The 25,465-nt window shown below is 42.1% G+C and overlaps 1 protein-coding gene across 1 annotated transcript in view; it reads left to right on the top strand.

Annotated features, from left to right (window-relative positions):
• LOC147688955 (1-aminocyclopropane-1-carboxylate synthase-like protein 1) overlaps positions 1–24,796 on the top strand; it is a 72,491-nt gene extending 47,695 nt beyond the window's left edge. The window contains exons 10-14 of the mRNA XM_086941861.1: positions 625–670; positions 12,034–12,175; positions 12,261–12,403; positions 16,762–16,915; positions 23,498–24,796. Of these exons, the coding sequence (XP_086797987.1) occupies positions 625–670; positions 12,034–12,175; positions 12,261–12,403; positions 16,762–16,915; positions 23,498–23,685 (673 nt within the window). The 3' untranslated portion in view covers positions 23,686–24,796. The remainder of the gene's footprint in view (positions 1–624; positions 671–12,033; positions 12,176–12,260; positions 12,404–16,761; positions 16,916–23,497) is intronic.
• The last annotated feature ends 669 nt before the right edge of the window (positions 24,797–25,465 follow it).

Here is a 25,465-nt window from a genome sequence, read left to right as displayed (position 1 = left end):
TGCCTTTTGCACCATGAGTCGACCTAAAAAAATCCTAATCGTGCAACACATCTCAACAAGTTATAAACTTGTACACCCAGCTATTCTTGAGGCTTACTGTTACAGGTGTGTACCATATCCAGCATTCAATTACGTTTTTGTGTTCTTAGCTGAAGTGTTTATATAGAAACTTTTCGAGAAACAAAACCTGAGCTCCGTGTCACCCGGTCTCCTCCCATCCCATTCAATTTCCAAAAGAGTCACACTGTATTTTTACAATTGTACAGTACTATTGTGCAGTGTCTGCCTACAGTAGAAGTTTACCCTAACTTAACAATTTGAGCGAGCTGAGATTTTTCCGCTTCAAAGATCCCATTTGTGCTTGCAATCTAAATTGGTTCTTGACGTACATATGTTCCCAAACCAAGTTTGAAACTTAACGGTTATGGGTGTTAGCCTTTTAATTATCATTTTAAAATGTTAATGCAGTCCTGGTTTTGTCTAATGTTCTTTTAGAATGATTAACAAGACGCATGTATTCTTACTTTTAGTTTGTTTTCTAGTTTTAGTTCTGAAAATGAAGAAAAACGTTTTGCTCTTCATGTGTGGAAGTATATATTTATAACTCTCTGTTTTTGTATCCAGTTTACCAGATCCGCAGCGGACACATTTCATGTGGGGGTTTAGTAAGGTATGTTTAATTTGAATATGTACATATGTCATTAAGGTTTATGCTAGTAAACTAGTTAAGAGCCAGACATTTCCATTTGTAAGCTACTGTAGTATGTTTATTGCTCTGCGTGCATGCATATTTCACTTAAAGGTGGTCCTGTACTGATTCATTTGGCAGTTCTTTATGGTCTTGTAGCACTTTATCACAAAGGGAGCAAAAAAATCGACATATTCATAGTTCAGAAGAAGAGTGCGTCTGACCGTCATGGCGGACAGGTTACTTGGCTATATAGAGCTATACGTTCCATGACCCAAGTCAACCTGCCTGATATAAAACACGAGCTGGAACTAGACTTTGGCACCGAAATTAAGGATGAGTCCTAGAATACAGCCACAAAATGCCTGCTTTAAATATATTCAGTATTACTACAAACACAGGACTTGTCAGACACAGAAGAGACGCCACAGGATACATTCAGAATACATAATGGCCTGCATCAGAGGTGCCATGGAGCCTGTAGGTATCTTTTATATGCTATTGGATTGTTTAGGCATTAAGAGCGATCACTGAACAACTGTCAGACAGTAGAAAAGGGAGCACCTAAGCACACCTGAACAATGCCTGTGTGTGTGTTTGTTCGTAGTATGTGTGGCTGTAGATGCACATGCATACTCCGGACTTACACACGTTGTAACCCCAACAAGCCCAACCTGTGCACCTCTTTAAACATGCATTTCTCTAATATGGCCGAATGGATTTACATCAAATTACAAAAAGCAAGTCTTCTGAGTAAGGATCTTAGTGCCAAATCTCTAATTCTGTTTAGCCATTTTTATGGTTTCGTTTGAAAGCTCGGCTGTTGCCAGACAATTATGTGAGAACCGCCAGGAGAGAAGCCTTGGCTCTGCCAACATGCTGGGAACTAGGAGAACATGTGTTAAATATATAATAAAAAAAATATGGGCTTTCAAGAAAAAGTCCTTACCCTTCGTAAAGCTGTGATAATTTTGTTTATTTAACTATCTGCCGGAGTGTGAACTTTCAGGAGCATCCACCTGCCATTGTAATTCCATTAAAATATTGTAGCTAACTAGATAATTTATGGCGTTTATCTACGGCCGCAGCAAAGATGGGAAGAGACCGTCATTAAAAGCATGGATTTTTAGATCTGGCTTGACTGTGGATAGAAGGCAGACCTGTTGGCATTGCCAACGCTTGTTTCTGTATGGAAGAGTAACATTTCCTATGGGAAATCAATGCTTTGAACACCCCCAACCCATTTCTTGGGTCTCCACTTGACAGATCGACACAAACCCTTCCATGAAAGAGTTGTGGGAGATTAACTTTATTTGTAAAGTTTAGTGTAAATTCCTCAAATGCCACTAAAGTTCTTACCTAAACAAAAAATGTGATTTCTATGGAAACTCAGACCTAACTTGAGGTACACAGTGGTGACCGCTACATTGTTATATTTTGCTTATCATCTCACCTGTGAAGCAAAGTACTCATGTAACTTACAGTGAGGTTTAGGACTCCCAATGTACAGACTGCTGCAGTACAGCTATCGCCTTCCTTCTTGCCACACAAAGAAAAGAGCGGCACCCCACTCAAAGAAACCCAGCGAAGAATCTCCAAATACTCACTCAAAAAATTACTATAGGGAAGTGACACCTATTGAGCAAAGAACTATGTAGGAAGATAACCCAAGAGGGGGGGAAAAAGCACAAAAGACTGCATTTGCAAGTATGTTTCAGAGAAATGACACCCACTGCAACAGTGATGTGGATCATCTGGTCACAATTCGTATTCCGGCAAGGGAGACTGTGCCTTCTATTTCCTTGATGGTTGTTAAATTGGGCACCATTAAATTGGTTAATAATAATACATGTTGCTTAAAATACACGAGACAGGACCCCGGCACTCTAAATATTACATGTACAGTTTGTAGATCGGTTTCTACAGCAACGAAAACACCATAGGATAATGAGAGAAACGTTCTGTCACGGAATTTGATATACAAAACCGGATTAGATATTTACTCAAAAGCACATGTTATATTTTCAAACAGTCACTTTGTGCCTTGTTCTAACCGATACTCTGGGTAGTGGGGTATCTTACCCGGAGTGGCACCTATCAGAATTGTTGAAATGTGAAGAGGACACACTTTACCTGTATCTGACAACATCGTCTTTGAAGTGCGACACTATATCCACCACTACCGTATGTGGTTCTGTTAAATGTTGCTTAAAACCTAGTGTGGCTTGAAGTGCTATATGGTAACGCATTAATAGTGTTAGTAGTGGTAATATTATTAGTTTACACCACACTACTTCTGATATGCAATCCTGATAAGATAGTACTCCGCTCACACAACTCAGTCGCACTACAGACCCCCCAGGACATAGCGGCATGGATTATCAAATTTAGCGGCACAAATATGGAAATTTAGCGGCAATTTTGCGGCATTTGATTACTCCGTTTTTCCTACAACAAATACAGATATCTTAGTTTTCTTAGTTATTTAACAACATGAAGCAATGTAGATTGTAGATTATAGTAACATGCCCTGGTGTATCTTCTGACAGGAAACAGGCCAACTTCCTAGCACAAACAGAGAGGAAAAGACAAACATCCAGTTTACATACCTTTGCATTGGTGGAGAGCAGTATTACACCGATAAACCAGACAAAGCATTTGTTCAGTACAAATCTCCTTTTCTCACTAGTCACCACTTGGTGCTAGTGTCGGTTCACAATTGTGCTGCAACAATGCAGTGCTTATGCAATTCGGCCCCTTGTATACAGTTCTGCCGTGAAACAAGTATCAAATAATTTGGGCTAAGCCCCCCCATCACCAAAGAGCAATTAACTATAAAATCTCTTGTAGCAAAGGATAATGCGCACCCATATCCACATCACCCAGTGGGCCTCTGACATACTTCTATGCTCTGCCACATAACGATATTTGACCATTCAATGACAGAACAGTCTTCAAGACTGAGTAATGTTAACAGTCACCTTCAATGCTATACAGCTCAATTTTCGCAGCAAGTAGTGCTATTTTTAAGTGTCTGCAATGAATGTTCTTATTTTGTCTATATATGCAAAATCAATTTTTTTACTTATTCAATCAGCCCAAACCTCTGCAAAAAGAAACGAAGCACATTTTATGCCACAGGGCACTTCCTTTCCAATTAACACCTGCAGTCAGTTTATGTAATATTAGTTAAATTGGCCTGTGGAAGATGCATATTTAGAGGCGGGAGATAACTGTCACAGGAACATTAATTTTTCATTTGTAATATTACTCGTTTTCCCTCGCTACTGTGTCTCTTTACAGTGGCTGGATGCACCTCTGGGGATTGGCTAATGTGCACTGGAGCCTTTTTTTTAAGTAGAAGATGACATTGGTTCTCGTGGTCTAGGAATGAGGAATAACTTTTTGTACAGTCATCTGTCTGTTATCAATGTGCCGATTTCACAGGCACTTTTGTAAAAAATCGCGGCATTTTTACAAAAGTGCCGATTTTGCGGGCACTTTTGTAAAAATGGCATTTTTACAAAATTGCCGATTTCGCGGCAAACCGCGAAATCCTGGAGGGTCTGACTATAGCTGATGTAATGGCTTTCATGGGGTCTCTAATATGGCTATAATCCAACTAATTACTGGAAACCATTACCGCTTTGGTGGAAAAAGCAACAAGCAAACCCAACCATCGCTCTGATTCCAGGAAGTCTGAATCAATCGAAGACACTTTTCCGTCACCTTTTACAATACAAACTGTTAAAAGGCAACAAAAAAATGATTGCTGCCCTTGTCTCAAAATCTCCAGCAGTAGTTGCTGCAAAAAAAGGAAATAAAACTGACTTGGATCCCCACCTGAAACTCCAACGAAGAGAGCAAGCATGAGAAAGGAACTATGGCAAAATGTGTCATCCCTGTAGAAACAGAGTATCAAGATCCACAAAAATTATATTTTGATATAATCACACCCTTTGGTACTCAATGTACTAATGTATTTACTCTCTAATTATAAATAAGAATGATTTACAATTTCCAAGACATCATGAAGGAAGGTATGATCACCTTTTAAAACGTAGATCAGGAGTGTCCTTTAATGAAATCAATATACCATGGGCTCTCGATGACGTGTTAACCCCTTCGATGCGGCCGCGATTCCCCTGGTGTGCTGTAAACAGCACGAACAGGGGCGGGCCGTGACGAACCCCAGCCGTCATCAGCACACGAGCACCGTAGTGCATGACGGCTTGGGTTCGTCATCCGCATAGAAGGGGTTAAACCTGGCGGTGCCTGACTTCATTAACTGCATATGTAAATACATTACTTGGGGCCCTCTATTGGCAGTATTTGCTTCCTGTGATTCAAAATATGAAGAGAAGCCAAAACTCTCAAGCAAGTGGAAAAGGGGGATTTTTGGAAAACAAATACAGTTCAAATTGTAAACTAAAAGCCTGCATTAGTTGCCACAATAGGCCGGCATAAACCACTTTAAACGCAGAGAACAATCAGCCACTTCTGGAGAGACTTATTCACATATAAACGTTACACTCTTGTCCACACTGTATAACCTCCTTGTAAGGGGGAGCATTGGCAACGATGAAGGATAAGAAGACAAATCTATGCTAAATATTTTGCTGAATGGAAGAGTAAAATACGATTTACGTGTTTACCACCTCATGTTTCACAAAGTCCATAGGAATTTTTTTATCTAGGCGAGGTGGGTCAGAGTGCACATCGTAAAGAGTGGCATGCTCTTGCATAACATCGTAGAAGAGAGATAATATACTAATGCTATTTTCTTGTCAGGAAGATACACTTCTAATCCAATTCTGGATCTGAAATGAAACCAGTGGGCCAAGAGGGAGAAATGAAAAATGTTGCCACTTCGCCTTGTATTTTCCCATACATTTCAATGAGATTGAATGTGTTTTAGAACCGGTGTGTTTGAAGCAGACACTTGTTAAGATACATGACTGCTAAGAATCCCTACGAGTATACAGTCCTTTGTTTCTGTTTGAAATCGGGCCTTGAGCCTTTTCCAAGTGCATGGTGGTTGAGACGCCCTTATTCAGTCGTTAGGGGATGTTTATCTAGTCTTGTGTCAATAACTGGCTACTTGGCACCTGAATTAAATTTTAGCGGACACAATACTTTGTTAGAAACATGAGGGGTATCCCGTCCACCGTATTACAAGTGCCATAGGATAAAATGCATTTGTTAATACGAATATCCTGTCTGCCGAATCCGACCCTAACTCTCCAGGTTGAGAACTAAAATGAACCTTTAAGATCTCCATTTCCTCACCAATGTGGAAAGTTAGTCCTTGGCTATTGCATATCATTCAGTACTTAAAAGTGGTACTGGACAAAAGAAAGGCAAGAGGGTTTCTGCCAGGAAACTGGCTGTAAACTAATAACCCATTCTAAAACTGGCTCCTCATCCAGCAGATTGACAGGTATCCTCTTGGTGTCATGCAGACTGCACATGGATGTCTGTCTAGAAGTCCATGGACTAAGATTTGATATTCAGATGATCAGTGCTACTTGTACAATACAACTTTCCATGGTAGTATTAAAAACAAGCATTTGCAATGCAATAGGTCTCGTATTAGGAAAGTTTGCTCTGTTGGTATTGTAAATGACAAATTTTTATTTATGTGTTGGTTTTGAAAATAGCGAAATTAATAGCTTTAGAATTTACAAGGACAATACTTTTAACTTTTGCAAATGTGACACCTATAGCATTTGTAATGCAACATGTTTTCTATTTACGTGACTGAGATGTATTGATATTACAAATAACAATGGCTTTTATTTTTTTTTAAATAATACTTAAATAAAAGTTATTGTAATTTATAATGGCAATAGCTTAAACTTTTGTAAATCACTTTTGTGAAGATTATATTCAGTGTATTTTATTGTGACAAAAATCCAAGAACAGAAGTGAAATATTAACATCTTTTTGTGACATTTGTAATAAAGCTTGAAACATTGAGAGAACATATTTGAACCATTTGTTGTTGAATGGTTGCACAGATTGATGCTGTGGTGGCACTGAGTGATGTTGAGATGGCGACGAGTGATGCTGTGGCGTTCAGTGATGCTGTGGTAGCGCATAGTGATGCTGTGAGGGCGATAGATAGAGTGAGGGAGGGCGATAGATAGAGTGAGGGAGGGCGATGGATTGAGTGAGGGAGGGCGATGGATAGATGGAGTGAGGGAGGGCGATGGATAGATGGAGTGAGGGAGGGCGATGGATAGATGGAGTGAGGGAGGGCAATGGATAGATGGAGTGAGGGAGGGCGATGGATAGATGGAGGGAGTGAGGGCGATGGATAGATGGGGGGGTGTAGAGAGAGATGAGGTGTAGAGAGAGAGGGGTAATGATATGCCTTCTCCAGATTATAAATAGTCCTGGGAAAAAGCGTTTGAATATCAATGTGCATTGGTTGTTGCACTCAGTTTCATGGCATTCCCACTAGTGCAGCACCAATTTTTCTATAGGAGAATTCCACACACGAAAATATTTCTGCAAATCTTTCTTGAGTGAAGAACACACTTTTTGAATGCCAAGTGGCAGTCTGGCTATCTTCACCTGTACACTAAACCTACACTGCTACATTGTTTTGCACTTAAATTGAGAATTGTTTCAAGTTGTGAAAGGAGGCCTAAGCAGATTCAACATGGAGAGTTCTGATATATCTAGTACATCGAATCATTTATTAAATACATGATGGCGAGAAGGGGAGGGGAGAGCGACTCCAGAGGAGGTGGACGTAAAAGAGAATTGTAGGGCTAGTTACACTGCAGAATGGTTACGTCAATGGAAAAAGAGAGTGAGGTGGTAGCGGATTGTTACATGTGGAAAATGGAGGCGATTGGTGGAAGTAGCGAGATAGAGCGGAAGGGTGAATAAAGAAAAAAGGAAGGATGGGTGGAAACGGGAAGAAGGAGGAATAAACGGCACGTGAAGGGGTACAGTGGGAGAGGAGGGACAAGGAAGGCAGATGAAAAGGGAGACAGTGGAAGGAAGATATGCAGTGAGAAATGGAAACATCCGCGGACAATGGAAAGGCATGAGGAGTGTGAAAATGAAGGAAGGGTAATACCAATGGAGGAGAGGAAGAAGTAGGAGGCATTCAGCGAGTGATACAGGAATACGGGAACGAGGAGATATAGGGGAGCAGGGTGCGGTTAGAAAATGAAAGGACCCTGTAGATGTTGGTAGTGGTATCGCGTCCGGGGGAAATATCAATGGTGAATAAGAAGCGCCCTCTACAGGGTCACTCTGCAGAACACACCCCCGGACTGCGAGCTGCGCATTGGCCCCTGGTGAGAATTCCTACTCTCTCAGGTCACGGAGGCAGCAAATGGTCGGCGCATGAACAGAAGTGCTGTGACGTCATAGGTTAATATTACAACACACTAGAAGATAATAAACTTCTGGCCTTCCTATGAAGCCAGCCTCCCAGTCATTTAAAGTGGGCAGTGCGCTCCGACTGAGAAGCCTCTTTCGCTTCATCATGCCGGCTGAGAGGGCATCCCTTATATGTGCTTTTAACTACTCTGCAGATTTCTCAAAAAACACTGATTAGTAAATGAGCTAGGTTTGTTTTCCGGCTGCTCTAATCCTTCGACATAGTGATCAATTGGTCAAAAAAATCACACAGTATGCATACAGTTTGACTAGAGAAGGAAGGCAACCACAAGCTCTGGCATTGCGCGGACGGGTCTCGGGAGCAGATTCCGGATCAAAAGCAGCTGGGGTGTTGTGTGTAAACAACAAGCTCTCAGCATTGCGCGGAGGGGGGGCGGGTAGCGGATTCGTTTGAAGTGTGAGTGTGGAGAGAGGCTCACAGGCTGATGGTGTTTGATGTGCACGTGCCTGGCTCACATGAACTAAATACAGGGATTCTACGTAAGTGCTCTGTGCTAATTGATGCTTTCGCTTAAGTAGGCCATTTAAATGGTAGACAGACAAAAGTTTCAGTAACTGCACAGGGACCACACAAGTCGGGTGACGGCAGAAACCTTTCTTACTTGTCATGCTCAAGTAATTCTAGACTGTGGGGGTGGGGCGCTGAATGAGGGGAGGTTTGTGGGTTAAATGAAGACAGACACAGGACATCAGACCTGATATTGCACAAAAACAGATGATAATTGTGCCCACTAGCTGCAAAATTAATACGGTGAGCCACACTGCATTGCTGCCATATATGTAAACGATTTTAAAAGTTGCAGTCAGTTTCCCTCCTATGAAGATAACCCACAGAAGCTGTTCCCTGCTGGAGCCGGAGGTATGTTGTGGTGTGCACTCCGAGTTCACAAGGCGGTTGATGATAGAAATATTCCTGTACACGGCATGAGAAGGAAAAATACGAGCAGTAGAAAACAAACAGAAGCAGATGGCATATAGCTGAACAGGAGCTCTGGTGATGAAGCACAGGCAGGAGAGGCGAGACTGAGGTATGAACAATAGCTCGCCAAAGCACACAGGCAGCAGTACTGGAGGTCCCCGAGAGGTCATTATCTTGTGCTCTTTCTCAAGCATACAGGAATCTTGCAGGTTCTAGAGTGCTTTTGATTTAGTGCTCTTAAGCTCACAAATGGCAGCATTGCAGGTTCCAGAGGACTCAGGTTCTTGTGCACTCTCTGTGAAACATACAACAATATGGCAGGTTATAGAGTCCTTCAGGCCAGGCTCAGAGTGACGTAGTGTAATTACATTACAAGGACTCGCATGACGGAACATTGTGCTTGCAGGCTCAAGTTTGAATCTTATAAGCTAGTGCAGTCTACCATTTTAACTCGTGGGCAGTGAACGAAGTAAACAATTCCTAAAATAAGAGTGGTTTAAAATCGTCTTTTTTTTTTTTACGAAGTAATGAGCAGATGTTGGTTGCTGTTGTAGAACAACCTACACTGCGACAATAAGAGCTGGCTGGGAACAAAGAATGCAGCAAAGTATCAGAGAGGTGCGCGAGTCTCTCAGTTGCCAAAAGGCTGCTTAAACAAGCTCTCGGCATTGCGCGGAAGGGGGCGGAGGAGCGGCTTACTTTGAAGTCTGATGGGTGTGCGGGGGAGTGGCTTCCTTTGAAGTCTGATGCCGAGGCATGGTGTGGGATGTGCCTGGTGATGTGCACGCGCCTGGCTCACATGAACTGTATCGAATCCGCAGTTTGGGGAGACTTTTCGGAAGCCTTACTATAAATCTCGCCCACCATCCGAATAGGATGGAATAGGCTCGACCTAAAAACGTGTTACTGACTGAATATGCACACCCTGCTAATTGACTTCTTATTGGAAGGACAGGAAGCACACTAGGAGCGTCAAAGACATTTGTGAAATGGTCATCTGAAGAATCTCATTGGATCCAAAAGTAGCATATAAGTTACCTAACTTCTTCCTTAAGCCATCCAAAATCATAGACCAGGTGGACACCATCTTTTTGCAACTCTGGTGTTGGCACAGATTGACTTCCTGCATTGCAAAGGCTGCAGATGCCTTTTTTTATGGACATCATATAAGGGAAGGAGAAGGAATGTTTTTTTTTTTTTGGGGTTGTTTGTTTTTTTGCTCGACACCTGACTGGGGATGAGTGTCTGAAAAGTTTCAGCATTCCATCCATCATCTCCTTGTGTTTGCTTTGTTTGCCCTAAGTTGGCAGGGTATGCCCAGACGTGGGTCCCTTGCTCACTTTGCCACTGAATTCAAGCTAGCCTGGCAGATGAGGGGTGTTAGCCCAAAACCAGTTCCAAGATGCGTGTTTCCGGTTCAGGGAAGGCCTGGCTTGGTAGTGCGGGCTGGACTGTTCCCATGCGGCACAGAGTCAAGACTGATTTGCATATAGCTGGTTCTGAACGGAGGGTTGCGTAGTGAGCTAAAGAACGATTATGGATTCAACCCAGGTCTGTGACTGGGGGTGAGTGTCCGAAAAGTTTCAGTGCCCCGTCTATCATCTCCTTGTGTTTGCTGGTTGAACGTAGCAGCTGCAAAACTGGGCTAAGTTAAATATTTGTCCATATTATCTGACAGATTCGCATACTATTGCTGCAATATTCTACAGTCTTGGTGGTTTTCTTTTTTGTTTCCTTGAAAGTAACCATAACCCCACTCTTTTTGGGAAGTTCTTGTTCTCAAGAAATCCATGTTTGCACACATTGTATAGCGGGTACGCTTTCTTTCATATGCACGTTAGTACACTAATTACCTCACAATAAAACCGCTATTGTGTATAAAATTAATATCGCAAATCCGACATGGGCTTGGAGCAAGAACAATACTTTAGCATAACAAACCTAACCTTAAGATAGGCATTTAGGTATCACTGACCAGGTATTATCAAGTAAATTCAGCAATGTCAAATCAAAACAACTAAATGCTATGTACATTAACAGAAAATATTTCTGAATTATAAATACTTTTTTTCCATTTGATCAGCTGTAGGTACGCTAGAGCAATTTCCATGTGCAACCGTTATTGTGTGCCTGTTATCTCTAGCGCACAAATCAGAACCATCAGTCAGGCTGTAGTCACCTTTGCCTTTACAACAGACTGAAACCTCAGCAGAAATGTTAATGAATTGTAAACGTGTGGCAGTGTTGCCAACAACAAATACTGTACCAATGCAATGGATAGAGTTGGTATTGGGCACCTTTTTACATTGAATGCTGAGGTTTTATAAGCCCTTCGAATTTCTTTTCGTGCAGACCCTAAACTGCGACTTTAAACTTGTTTGTTCAATTTCCAATTTATACAGTTAGCAACTTGACAGTAACTAGAAACCTATAGTGAGAAAACGTATACTCCATTCAAGAGCCCTTGGTCCCTTGCACTCCCTTGGCAAACGGATAGTCGCAGTGCTAATTAACAACCTATCTCTCTTTGCTGGTGGCACCCTACGTAAGTTCCTCTTTCTTGGCGTGGTGTCCTGAAACAAGCCCCTAAATTCACTGTGCGGTACACCTGGAAATAAAACCATGGAAAAACTACACATCAGTAGGCACAACAACACTCATTTGCAGTAGGAACCCACCTTTATGTGGATTTGTTGCATTCTTGAACAGCACAGCACTTTATGTAGCTTGGTTTTTGTTTTATTTCCCCTGTATTTCCATTTATTTTGCTATCAAAGTGTTTTGTAATAATGTGTTCATTAAGATGAATTATGCACAAATGTTGGATGGAAAATGTTGTACTTGCAACGATATGATTCAGACCTGCTACTTATGCAGTTTGTTTGCAAAAGAGAGTGCAACATGGACTAAAATATTTTTTTTGGTCCGAGGTGTTCCGCTTTAACATGGAAGCCATGCGTTATTGTAGATGTTTATCAACACATTAATCCTTCCTTCCTTTAAGGATTTTGCAATGGCTGGCGTCAGAGTTGGGGTGTTGCACACCGCAAACCAACAAGTTTGCCGAGCAGTTACGAAGCTAGCATCTTTCCACCAGTGCGCAGGCCCCATCCAGTACGTTCTAAGTGAAATGATCAGTGATAGAGGTAAACAAAAATTAATATATCGCTACATCTAGCTTTGCTCAACTGTATAGTTTAGAAAAATAATATACGTTTTCTCTCCTAACAGATTGGTTAGATAATGTGTTTTTTCCAACCAATAAACGGCGACTCCGAGAGGCACAGAACTTTCTGGTTAATGGGCTTAATGAGATTGGAATACCAGTGCACAGGTGCTCAGGCGGACTATTCGTATGGGCTGACTTCCGAAAAGTAAGCATGCTTCTAGCAATTCTACACTAGTATATACTTTAGTATTGAGATAAAGCAGCATAACCTTTTATTGGGCAGCAAAACTACTGTAAAAACTGGCTGTGTTTGCACCTGTGATGTCCCTTTTAAAACGCCTTAGGCGTCTGCAATGTAAAATCTCTCCCTATAGTGAGCAACGTTAGGGGGGGGTGTTTATACGAACGTGTGTGTAGGAATGTAAATGTATACATAGAGAGAGAGACGCATTAAAAAAGCACAGTTAAAGTTCTGTTATGGTTGCTGATTAAGATAAAACGTAGTAAGTTACCAGTTATGGTTAGTACCATGAACCATAACTTCCACAGCAGCCATCCAAACCATAACTCACACATTGTTAAACCAGCTAATCCTGTTAGGCCTTTTACCGCTGATTGGTGAAATATAAATCAATCATTGGATTGCGCTAAAGAATGTAATTAGTCTCTTCTGTAAAGCATCGCTTTTAGGAATTGACACCTTCGTGTTTCAGCAAGCATGCTCTAGTCTGGTGGTCCCTGAACCCACAGTTCCGGGCACCTCTGTGCTCTGGGGGACACAGGGAGGGAGAGAGAAAATTTGGAAACACTCCCAACTCTGATTCGAATACGGGGCATCATATCTCCAGGTACTCACTGCCACTGATGTGCCGGTAGTCTTCGGAATTATGAACTGGTTCCAAATTGCATTACCATGATTCTCCAACCAAATTCTATCACCATGGGTTCACAATTCTCTGTACCATAACTTGGTAATGCTTTTAGCTCCAACTATGAAAAGCCTAAATCCGGGTGTTCTGCTCTGGAGTCTTCACAAAACACTATGGGGCACATGCCTCAAGCATTTTTGTCTTTGCAAACGCAAAAAATGCTTTTCAGATGCAGCACACCCTATTTTGCTATTCGATAACATGTTACCGAATCGCAAAATGGGTTTGAGATTCGCTATTAGAAAGGGGCTTATTTAGGGCGTCCCTTCCTAATACCGAATCGCATTGGTACGTAGGAATGTTTTGTGACCGAAATGCGATCGAAAAATATTTGCATTTTACCACCTACTTCAAGTAGGTGGTAACCCATGCGCAAATTGGAAGGGGTCCCTGAGGGACTCCTTCCCCTTTGCGAATGCTTGTAAAAGCATGTTTTATAAGAGCAGGCAGTGGTTGCCTGCTCTTAAAAAATGAAAGGAAAACCTTCATTTTTATTTTTGTAAAGCATCCCGTTTTCCTTTAAGGAAAATGGGCTCCTTTACAAAATAAAATTGCTTTATTTAAAAGCAATCAAGGATATGGTGGTCTGCTGACCCCAGCAGGCCACCATCCCTGTGATTTTTGCGATTCCCAGGGGGTCTTAAAATACCTACCTCATTAATATTCATAAGGTAGGTCATTTGCAATCCCCATGGAATTGCACAAAGTGTTCACACTTTCATGCATGCCGATTTGCGATTTTTCTGATTGTGAATCACATTGATTCTAAATTAGGGAATCGGTGCATTGATGCATCTGGCCCTATATTTTTGGGGACAGTACTGTCCTCTTGCACTTTCTCTGAATGTAGAGTAAATCGATTACCATACTCGACCACAAAAACTACAATATCTTTGCAATGTAGCCAAAAGAAACTATCTTTAAAAACTGCTATACAACAAGCTACAGTGGCTGTGTTCGCTGATCTTGGTAGTCCGTTAGAACATTTATATAGTGCGCAAATCATTTTCTAATGTCCTTAAAGAGCTGTAAAACTTGAGAGTAATTCGGCTCACCTACAGGTTATGGTTTAAGTTATGGTTTAAGGTACCACTTGTAAATATCTTTCAAAACTGTAACAGTAGCCTTTTCATTTAAAATTAATTACTACCATGTTCTAGGTAGAGGGGATGGTAATAGAGGGAACATTAACAAAACAAGCACTGGCGTTGCCAATAGGTCTCGCAGTAGGAAAGTTGGAGCTATTGGTTTTGTAAATGACAAAGCCCTTTATGTATTTAAAATGATAACCAAAGTGAAAGGCATTGTTATTTGCAATTGTAATGGCTCCAACTTTCGTACTGCGAGACCTATTGGCAACGTGAGTGGTTTTTCGTGTGTGAGTGGCGTTGTGTGTGTGAGTGGCGTTGCCTGTGTGAGTGGCGTTGCGTAGTTGAGTGGCGTTGCGTAGTTGAGTGGCGTTGCGTAGTTGAGTGGCGTTGCGTAGTTGAGTGGCGTTGCATGGTTGAGTGGCGTTGCATGGTTGAGTGGCGTTGCATGGTTGAGTGGCGTTGGGTTGTTGAGTGGCGTTGGGTTGTTGAGTGGCCTTGCGTAGTTGAGTGGCGTTGGGTTGTTGAGTGGCCTTGCGTAGTTGAGTGGCCTTGCGTAGTTGAGTGGCCTTGCGTAGTTGAGTGGCCTTGCGTAGTTGAGTGGCCTTGCGTAGTTGAGTGGCCTTGCGTAGTTGAGTGGCCTTGCATGTGTGAGTGGCGTTGCATGTGTGTGGCGTTGCGTAGTTGAGTGGCGTTGCGTAGTTGAGTGGCGTTGCGTAGTTGAGTGGCGTTGCATGTGTGAGTGGCGTTGCATGTGTGAGTGGCGTTGCATGTGTGAGTGGCGTTGCATGTGTGAGTGGCGTTGCATGTGTGAGTGGCGTTGCGTAGTTGAGTGGCGTTGCGTAGTTGAGTGGCGTTGCGTAGTTGAGTGGCGTTGCATGTGTGAGTGGCGTTGCATGTGTGAGTGGCGTTGCATGTGTGAGTGGCGTTGCATGTGTGAGTGGCGTTGCGTAGTGAGTGGCTGCAAGTACAGAAGGACCAGCTTTGCTTGTTTAAAACTCAGAGGCAAAAGAAGAGGACATATGTACTTATGACATATGCTCTCCCACTTCAGGCAGATGAGTGTAAAGTGTAAAGCGTCTTGTGGAGCAACCATGTCACATGAGCAGATCGTGGAGTCTGAGAATGGCAGCCAAAGCAAATACAAACAAGAGGAATGACTGTGAGGGGCATTGGTGTGAAGCACATCAAAGGGCTTCTCCTCCCCTAATTAGGTGAGGAGAAGCCGTTTCGGGAAACTGAAAGTACGCCCGGCCTGCGGCCGGCCATGAATAATTAGGGGAGGAGAAGCCCTTTGATGTGCTGGGCTGGCTGGCCCTGAATGCGCGTGCATGTTATCACGTGGTTCACGTGAACAGCATGAAAACCGCGGGGCTGAAAGCCCTTTGGTTTGAAGAGAAAATAGCCGACTTGAATTCTCCCCATTTCCCATTCCTGCGGAATGGTAAAGGCGAGACCTAAACAGCTACTCCAGAATTTTTCAAGTAGTGCTTTAATTCAGAATTTTTTTTATAAGGAGGTGCTTCAGCCTTTTAAGTGCCATTCTCGAATTTGGTAACTTTCAAGAAGGCCATTTACCAATCTTAAGTGAGCAGAATAAAGTCAAAGAGTAGAATCTCTTGATCTAAAAATTCAGGCTTCATGCCAAATAAGACCCCCGTACTAGTGGTCTGGAACAACCCAAATTATTTCCCTTTTTCTGAATTGCATTATTGGGGGTCCCGGTTAATTCTGGGATGAGGGAAATAACAGAGCATACAACTTGCTGGAGAATAACACCCGGCAGTCTGATCTACTGTGCGATTCCCACATGTTTTCCCCAGTACTTTTCCAGGAAACTTCATCCGTGTACAGCGGGTGAAAGCCCTGGGTTATAAACCACAGAACAGCAGGATTTCCACATAGTTGAACATTCTGATTGTACAGGTCACTCGTGACCAGCCACATCATAGTTTTCGAGGCACTTGTAATAAGAGCTTAAGTGGAAATTTTAATATTATTTAATTAAATTCTATATCTCTCCGTTGTGATTGATTTTTATGCTAAACATTCATCACTAACTTTATGATTGACATTCTTGATCTTTCTTGTACCCTTCAAAATTCCATTCACAACAGAACACCAGAGACCCAGGGCCAGGAGGAGACCGCTAAATAATCTATACACAGCATGTGCACATAGAATAGATACGTGCGGCAAAGTAACTAGCTGCTTACCTGTAGTAATAATTATGGCACGTTGAACCCTCCCTGGTGAAGGAAGGGAGTTGTCACAAATATGTGGTTTTTTTTTAAATCACAAAGTAGAAGGGTGCAAACAGAGTTTAAAAGTGGCACCTATATATTTTGGCATTGTGGGCTTACTCTGGTCAAGATGATTTATAGTTTATATGATCTATGCCTAAAATGTTAATTGTTATAAAGAAGTAACTGGTTTCTTACTGATAAGTATTTGTTCTGAAATGCCGCACTCTAATTGTGTTACTGCATTTTAAAATGGACAGGTTTAAAAAAAAAATTTTTATTTCTCACATTTTTGCCTCATAGTTTATGAAGACTCTAACGTTTGAATCTGAACTGGAATTATGGAGGACACTTCTTGAAGAAAAACTGTACATCAGCCCCGGTCAAGCATTTTACTGCTATGAACCTGGATGGTTTAGATTGGTCTTTTCGGATTCAATGGACAATATTAAGTTGTGTAAGTGATTTGATTAAATAAGCCGTCTACTAAATGCATGAACTAAATGCATGAACTTTAAAGAATAGTGTATCAGTGGGGTATGTGAAGCACATGTTACATATGCGTATTTTGAAATGATTCCTTGAGATTTACAAATGCGTATTTTGAAATGATTCCTTGAGATTAACACCGGAAACTTTTTAATAATAAAAAGTAAACAGCCTACGTAGACGAAAGGATATGTGTATGCATTCAGACCATTTTGTGGCTTACTATTTTTGGTTTGCAAAGTGACTTTTTTGTTTTTGTTTTGTTTAGCCTTATCCCGTTAGGAGTAGATCTAACTGTTTCATTACTTTGTGGCAGGAATAGAAAACCGCTTAAGATGCTATTTGTTATGGAAAGTGACAGTCATTTAATGTTAGGCTCGGAATGATTGCAGTATTGCTCAAAGCTGTTGTAAGCTATACAGAAAATGACCACACGGGGGTGGTAGGCAGTACCTGGAGTTTGGCTTTGGACCATTAGCAACGGTATGTGCTGCTTCCAACGGTGCTTAATTAAGATGTTCTGCCTATTGATTCTGATTTTGCCAAGTTTTTGAGCTTTAAGGCACTGAAGTGTAGAGTCTTCTGTACTGCGCTGCCCCAGGTTTTTGCAGCAATCTGTAATTTGTTCTGTATTTTCTTTACATGCTAGTGACTTGCTGCCTCCAGCCCACTGCTCCCCAGCAGAGTACTTTACTTTTTTCTTCATCGTAGGATTCTTTCAGATATCCCTAAAATTACAGCTATGCATCTGTGGGATCATGGAACACTTTATAATGTGTTTTTCAGTGTAAAATATATTCATCTCCTCACCTACGGGATATGGGGAGATATAATATAATATATGTATGTATATATTAATTTTTTTTTAACAAAGCCAATAAATCTGATCTTCGCTGGTGGAGTGCTTATTTATTTTTTCCATGCAAGCCTGTGCCGTAAAATAATATGGAAAATAATGTGCAGCCACCTACACATGGTTGTCTTGTGCTTGCAATGAATTTTTTTTATTTAGAGTATGCACTGTGTTGACCATTTCACTAGTGTTGTTTTTAAGAACAATCTTTTCAGTTCCGTGCATTTTATTTTTCTTGAGGAAACCAGACTAAACCATTACCAAGCCTTGCACTCAAAATTGCAGCCACCTAGACTGTTGCAGTGTCACTTAAAAATCATTACAGCAAATGTAAAAACACAAGAAGATAAATCAACATCTAACTTGGCACCCATAGTGCAGGCAAAATAAATTGCCATTATAAGTTAATATAAAAAAAAAAAACACAATTTGAACTGATTCCGAAACGGAAGAGAAAGGTAATATTTTAGGCAGATGTCAACAACCTGCACAGACTTTGTGCAGACACTCAAATTGAAAGGAGCCATTGGGTAATGTGGCTAACCTATTGCACATTAAGTCTCTGGAAGTGGACGGTAGCAAAGTGTGAAGGGCAATTTAACACACTAATAATGAAACCCACTTACCAAAAGACTCTCTTACTATGTATATAATGTATGATTATTTTTTAGGGAAAACAATAGTATGGTAACGGCTAAAGCTCTGTCTCAAATGCTAGACCTAAAAATTGATATGTTGTTCACACACTTAAAAACGATGCATATTTTGACAGATGTAAGGCTGTGTTGTGTTACAAACCCTGCATCAATATGTCATTGCAGCTTAAAAGCATAGTTATAATGAGCAAATTTGTTTGAAAGAATGAAAATATCTGCACAATGTTTTGTTGCATTTATCACATGGACAAACGTAAACCCTGTGTCATCAAACAAGGAGGTTTTACTTTTGACCTGAATGACCAAAGTCTAGCCGTACCAAATAGATGTGGGTTTTCCTAGGAAATGTAGTGTGCACTTTCAATGATGTAATATAAGCGCAGATCACTGAATTGTGGCAGAATCACTGTATGGAGCACTGCCCATTTGATGACGGGTATTGAATTCAGGACTATAATAAAAGTAAAAAAGCTGTTATTTCTATCAGCACAGAAAGTGACTTCACTGAATCTCTATTCATTCACCTGCACAGGAAGTGACATCACTTTTCCCATCATCCAAGACCTTTCTGGTTTTCTTGCCAAAACAGTCTTTAAAAGAAGTTAAGCAAGAGGACTACATTTCCCATAACCCATCGTCGCAGGAAGTGACATCACTGGATCTCCTCATCCACCTACACAGGAAGCGACATTACTAAATTTGCTATCATCCTTCTGGACAGGGTTACTGGTTTTCCGGCCAAAACATTCTCCCCATCCTAATGGTAGTTGCACCACGAGACGCAGCGGGCACGCCAAAGGCAAGCCTGTCTGCTCCTGGATTGTGCCCAGTGCCAGGAATCCTGGTCCGATCACTGTCCAGCGATACTCCGCTGTACTCCTGGGGTCACGGTCCCCCCGCCCCGCCCAGTCCCCCCCCCCCCCCCACCCCCACCCCTCTCTGCTCACCCCTGACCCCAGAGCCTAGATTTTCCTTGGTGACCTCAACTTCACCCGAAAGACTGAAAGAGTACCTGATTCACAGTACTCGAAAGCTTGAGCAAAATTAATCTCACCTAGCTCGTCCCAGAATCAACACACACCACAAGACACACACTGGGCCCCATCTTCACCACAAGTGGTCACATTAAATACAACTCCACCACACTGCTCACTTGGACGGGTCACTTTATCATGCACTTTGAAATCAACACATCTCAAGTCAACACCCCTACCAGGTTCAGCATTCCAAGGCGCAGCTGAGGCAAAGTCACAAACAGACTGGCTCAGCGCACTCGGCATGGATCAACCTAACCCCACAGACAACCTTGACAAGGACATCAACAACTGGATCAAGAACTGCGGGGACTTCCTGGCACCCATAAAACCCAACCAGCATAGTAGATCATACTAGCAGGCCCAGCTAGTGCACTAAAGAATTCCAAAACACTGTAAACCGCTAGAAAGGAAAAGCATGGGCAGCCACAACCCCACTGACAGAACTACCTACAAGGCTGTACTCCGACACTATCATCAGCAAATAAGAGACACCAAGAAAAATTATTAGTGGACTGCATCGAAGGAAGCTCCCAACAGATGCTCAGACCTTCTAGATCGTTAAAGATTTCACCTCTCCCTCAGCTACTGTCACCAACATCGCTGTCTCCCAACAGCTCATAGACACCCTATCCAACTTCTTCCACAGCAAAAGCACAAACATCTACAGCAACTTCGCACACCAACCCAACTCCAGAGCACTCATTGCTAACCTACCCACCACCGCCCAAGAAGGCCACATGACCAAATGGACAACCCTCACCAGAAATGACACTGCAGCAATCATGCAGACCATCTATTCAGGAGCCCCAACGGAACCATGCTCCATCACAACTACAAGCTGGGAACATCACCAATGAGGACCACCTGCACCCACATCAACACCTTGATCACATCCGTCACTTTCACAGATAAATCTAAACTTGCAGAAATCAATGCCCTCCTCAAGATGCCCACAGCTGACCTGAATCAACTGAGCAACTTTCGACCCATCTCCCTGCTTCCCAGCCCAACCAAAGTGATTGAGAAGCCCAACGTCAGGCAACTCGCAACCCATTTCAAAGTTCACTATTTCTAGACAACAACAATCTATCACAATTCAGAAAGAACCACAGCACCAAAACAGCACTTAACTCCGCCCCAGATGACATTTGGATCATCATGGACCTCTCTGCGGCCTTCACACTGTCTCCCATATCACCCTCCTCAGAAAATTCCATGACAATGGCATGCAAGGATCTGCTCTCAAATGGATCAGATCCTTCCTCACAGGAAGAACCTAAAGGGTCAGGCTGTCACCGTTCACCTCGGAGACCATGAAATTGATTTTCGGAAGCTCAAAGGGATCGTCCCTCAACCCCACCTTTTTCAACATACATGTGGCACTTATCGCCAACATCATCCGATCACAAGACCTCACCACCACCACCTGCCCTGATGACACCCACTCCTCATCCCTGATGGACAAAACAACCACCACCGGACCCAACTTCACCAATTGCGTGACCATCTTAGCAGACTGTATGCAAATGAACTGTCTGCAGGTCAACTCTGAAATACGGAAGTGCTGGTCTTCAGCAATAAGGCCTCCTCATGGGACTCCACCTGGTTGCCGATGAAATTAGGACCAACACCCACAGATCACGCAAGCAAATTAGGCATCATACTAACTGACAAACTCAACATGACGGCTCAAGTCAACGCAGTGTCCATCTCCTGCTTCCACATCCTATGCATGCTGTGAAAAACCTTCAAATTATTACTTCAGAACACCAGACGGACTGTCAAACAAGCACTCATCCCCAGCAGGCTGGAGTACGGCAACACTCTTTACACTGGAATCTCAAAACCACTCCTACATAGACTTTGGACCATCCAGAAGGCTGTTGCAAGAGTCTTTTTCGATTTCCGTGCCACACCCACATCGCACCCCACCCCAGGAAGCTTCACTGGCTCCCCATTCACGAGCGCAGCCAATTCAAACTTCTCACGCACACATACAAAGACCTACACAATGCAGGACCAGAATACCTGAATAAACAGCCGCATCAGCCCACCAGATACCTATGCTCTGCCTCACTCTCACACATCCTCTGCATCCACAGAAGCAAAATTGGTGGTCGCTCATTCTCCTACATTGCACCGAAAACGTGGAACAACCTCCCTCAACACATCACAGCCTCCTCCTCAATTCTTGAGTTCCTCAAGAAGCTGAAGACCATCACTCTTCATATAAGCACCTTGGGGACCACAAACGTATCCACCTGCCCAAGCGCTTGGTTACCCTCTCTGGGTGATTAGTGCGCTGTACAAATCCATATAACATAACATGTTTTCCAATTCTGTATAGCCCAAGGAATGTGGTGGGTACCAGCCAGACATTCCTTATTGTCACTGACTAGCAGCAGAATGTGCTGAACATAACATTTGTCAGATTTGTAGCATTCTTTTTTTCCAAATTGTGGCAACTCCCTTAGTTTCCTGGCCAAGGCCTGACCATCGCCTCTGCACCCCCAACCCTGGGTCTCCCGAGTATGGAAGTACCACACAACTGTCAGTTTTCGATGTGATCTGTGTGCCCATAGGCAATTAAACTGGGTGCAGTGCATGTGGGAAATTTCGAAAGCAACAGTGACATTTAGTTTACATGTATTATGGTCACAGGTATGACCCCAGGGTTTTATGGGAACCGAACACAGCCATAACTGTTCGGCATCCTAAGGTTTCTATCACTAGGTGTCAGTACAGCAAAATTGAAATGAGAAAAACACTATTCACTGCATTAAAGATTGTATGTAACCATTTCTTTACATAGGGAAATAACTCTCTCTATAACAAATCCTCTTCAATGTCGTTTTTACCTTACTGAACACATTTTGTAAACATACCTTTTGTTAAAACAAATATAAAAATGCCAGTAAATACAGAAATATAAAAATGCCATTAAATACAGATAAAACTAATATGCGCCCCACGCATCTATAAGTAACATCTTGCTGATACATTGTGCTATAAACAAAATGCGCCTTCCAGTGTTTGAGAACATGACTACCATATTATAGCCTTGAAAGTGCTCTTGTATAGAGAATACATATGTAACTCCTCCACTTGTATGAATCAAGACGACTCTGTAATATCATTAAACGTATGACTCTTGCACCACAGACCTTGTTTCACAACCTATAGGCAGAATGGTTCATTGGGCTGGACGTTCCACTTAAACATGCCAGATGGTTTGATTGCTGATTTAAATGCTAGCAATGTGTAAAAGGAGATTTATTTAGAGCCGCTGTACTCAGAGATCCATATGTTTATTGCTGCATTACATAGCTGAAATTCCATTTAAGTACCACAGTACAGTGAAATTGAGCTGAAAAAAGCGCTGTTTACGAAGTCACAGGTTGCACAGAACATATATGCGTATGCACTGAGCGTAAAATGCTATTTAGTGGAGAAGTGTGGCTCAGGGGTTAGAGGCGGCAGACCTGGAGCTTGAGTTCGGCCCGGGACCAGGGTTCAATTCCCCGCCTCGGCGGGTCTTGGGCTCAAAATTCCACGGACTCGTTAATTCTCGCTCCGGTGCCATCTCAACTCACGGGTTCACACTCTGCGACTCTGGGCAATAGCTTGCTTAATCTCCACAACAGCCCCTCGCGGTGGGATGCCTGGCTTTCACCTTGTGGATACCCTGCCAGGGTTATCTCACAGGGGAATACCAGGACGGGTTCCCTAAGCAAGCGCTGAGATGCCCCAGGGTAAGTCGTGCGCTATATAAGTTTCATTCATTTCATTTCATTTTAAATCCCATGTTTAGAGGTGGGGGCATAATGACCCTTCCTAAGGCATTACTTATCATGATTCACTGCACCCCTATACTTCACTGCACCCCTATACTTTACAATAGTAAAAAAATAGCATATTCTATTATTTACATCAGGATGTCTACTTTTGGACAGAATGCATTTTCACTGATATGCAATAACACTGTTTACTTTATTCCTTTACAGGTATTGAGAGGCTTCAGAAGGCACTGCAAAGAGAGACGTGTGGATTTAGTCAGGAGACCACATCCTCTGTAGAGAATGAGCTTCCTTCAGTAGCCTCTGAGGATAAAGACTCGGACAGTGAAATCGATTTGCTCTCAGAAAGCACCATTGCAACATATTTACCGCTGGAAAAAATTGTTGTGCATTAACAGGATTTTGTTTTATTACTTAAAAGCAGTGGCTCCCATAGTGGGAGTTGTCACATATGCAAATCAAGAACTTCCAAAGAGAATGACTTGCACTAAGGCTCAGTATGAAGCCATGGGGATTGTGATATGAGGACAAATGTGTATTACCCCTAAAAATACACCTACAGTTTGATTCCTTGTGTGTCCTTATTTGCCATTCCCATGGATCGGGTCCATCATTAGAGCAAAACATCCTGATTTGTCCAGCGTTCACTGCATCTCTTGAGTAAAGATGGTGTGAATTTGGGTCTGGTGAAGATTATATCTGGACAGAGCATTTTGCACAGATCACTTCTTCCTTACTTCATGCTGCTCTCCTTGCTGGTAAACCGATGAGGCTCAGGGTAAAAGACCTCTTACTACCAAAACTCTTTATAACAAGGGTCGGAACGTATAATGACCCTACCTAACGAGAACGCATGCATTGCCAGCATCCATGTTCGGTCTAGAAGCTCCTGGGTCCATTTCTCGAGGGTCTTGCAAGTCTGCACAGGAAGATGTAATGAACTGTTGTTGTTTAACAACATAACTCGTTGAGCTATGACTAGTTAAGAAGGTAAAAAGGGTCCCTGGCAGTACTTTCATCATGAATACAAATCTTTTCTAAGCATGACTTCTTCCTAATGTGGTAAAGAGGTTTTTGCGTGTCGAGGATAGATGAATCACCATTTAGACAGATGTGTGCACAGGCTGTAGTTCAAAGCAATAGTATGTGCACAGTATTTTTTCTATATGTTAAAACTCACTTCATTTGGTGCTTTTACGTTTATTTAATGGTCCTTTGGCATCCATGACTAAAGTTGTTTTAGATCATGTGGCCAAGGACTGAAATGGCTATCTGGGGATAAAATGTGTGGGCATTTTGTTTTGTAAGTTATGCTAGAAAAGTATGTGTTTTGAGACCACAATATTTATTTCTGCTCCTGTGCTCCATGTTTATGAAGTCCTCGATCTGCAGGAACAGGTTTTTTGTGTTTTTTATATATATATATATATTTTGTACAAGCCAAATCCTATTTGGTAAAATGTATTGTGGGGAACGTTTTTTTCTAAATAAATGTAAAATTGTGAATCGGTTTTGGTGTTGTACTTTAATGCAAAGGTTTAAACTACTGAGACCGCAGTTCCTTTTCGCAAGGTGACCTCACTGCATGCATGATACTTTGCCCTTTAAAATATTCGCAACAAATGCAAAATGAAACATGATCACATGGGTTCTGCTTCCCAAATGGTCTATATATTGGTTACTTGTCTTTGCTATAACATCATGAAAGCTTTTACAAACTGTATGTACTCCCACCCCACACATGGCACTACTTTTTTAGGTTTTGTTGTAAAATCTCTTTTATTTATTATATCTTCGAAGGGAGCTCTTATCAGTTCCCAAAGCCGACTTACTGTGATCATTCGCTTTTGTGTAGTACTTTTTTTAAATTACCCCTGGCTGCATGCATTTACAATATTTCTACTAAAGCTGTTTACACTGTTTTAAGAAACTGGCTCTATATATACTACACCACAATAAGGTATAGTGTGTATAGAGTCCAGGTGACCCTAGAGGTAGGCAGAGGTTAAAGTTAAATAGAACCTTATTCTCTATTTGTGGCACAGTGGTCGAGCAGTAAGGCAGTATCATAGGACAGTGTGTAGCATTTATTGTACACACAGTCAGCAAATTAATCCACACACTAAAGAACTGAACTCTAGGCCAATTGTTTTTGTATAAAAATATATACCGTTT

The sequence above is a fragment of the Lissotriton vulgaris genome, chromosome 10 (genome assembly GCF_964263255.1).
Source record: "Lissotriton vulgaris chromosome 10, aLisVul1.2, whole genome shotgun sequence".
In the NCBI taxonomy this organism is placed as follows: domain Eukaryota; kingdom Metazoa; phylum Chordata; class Amphibia; order Caudata; family Salamandridae; genus Lissotriton; species Lissotriton vulgaris.
The sequence above is the reverse complement of the archived record's forward strand: the minus strand, read 5'-3'. Positions and strand labels throughout refer to the sequence as shown.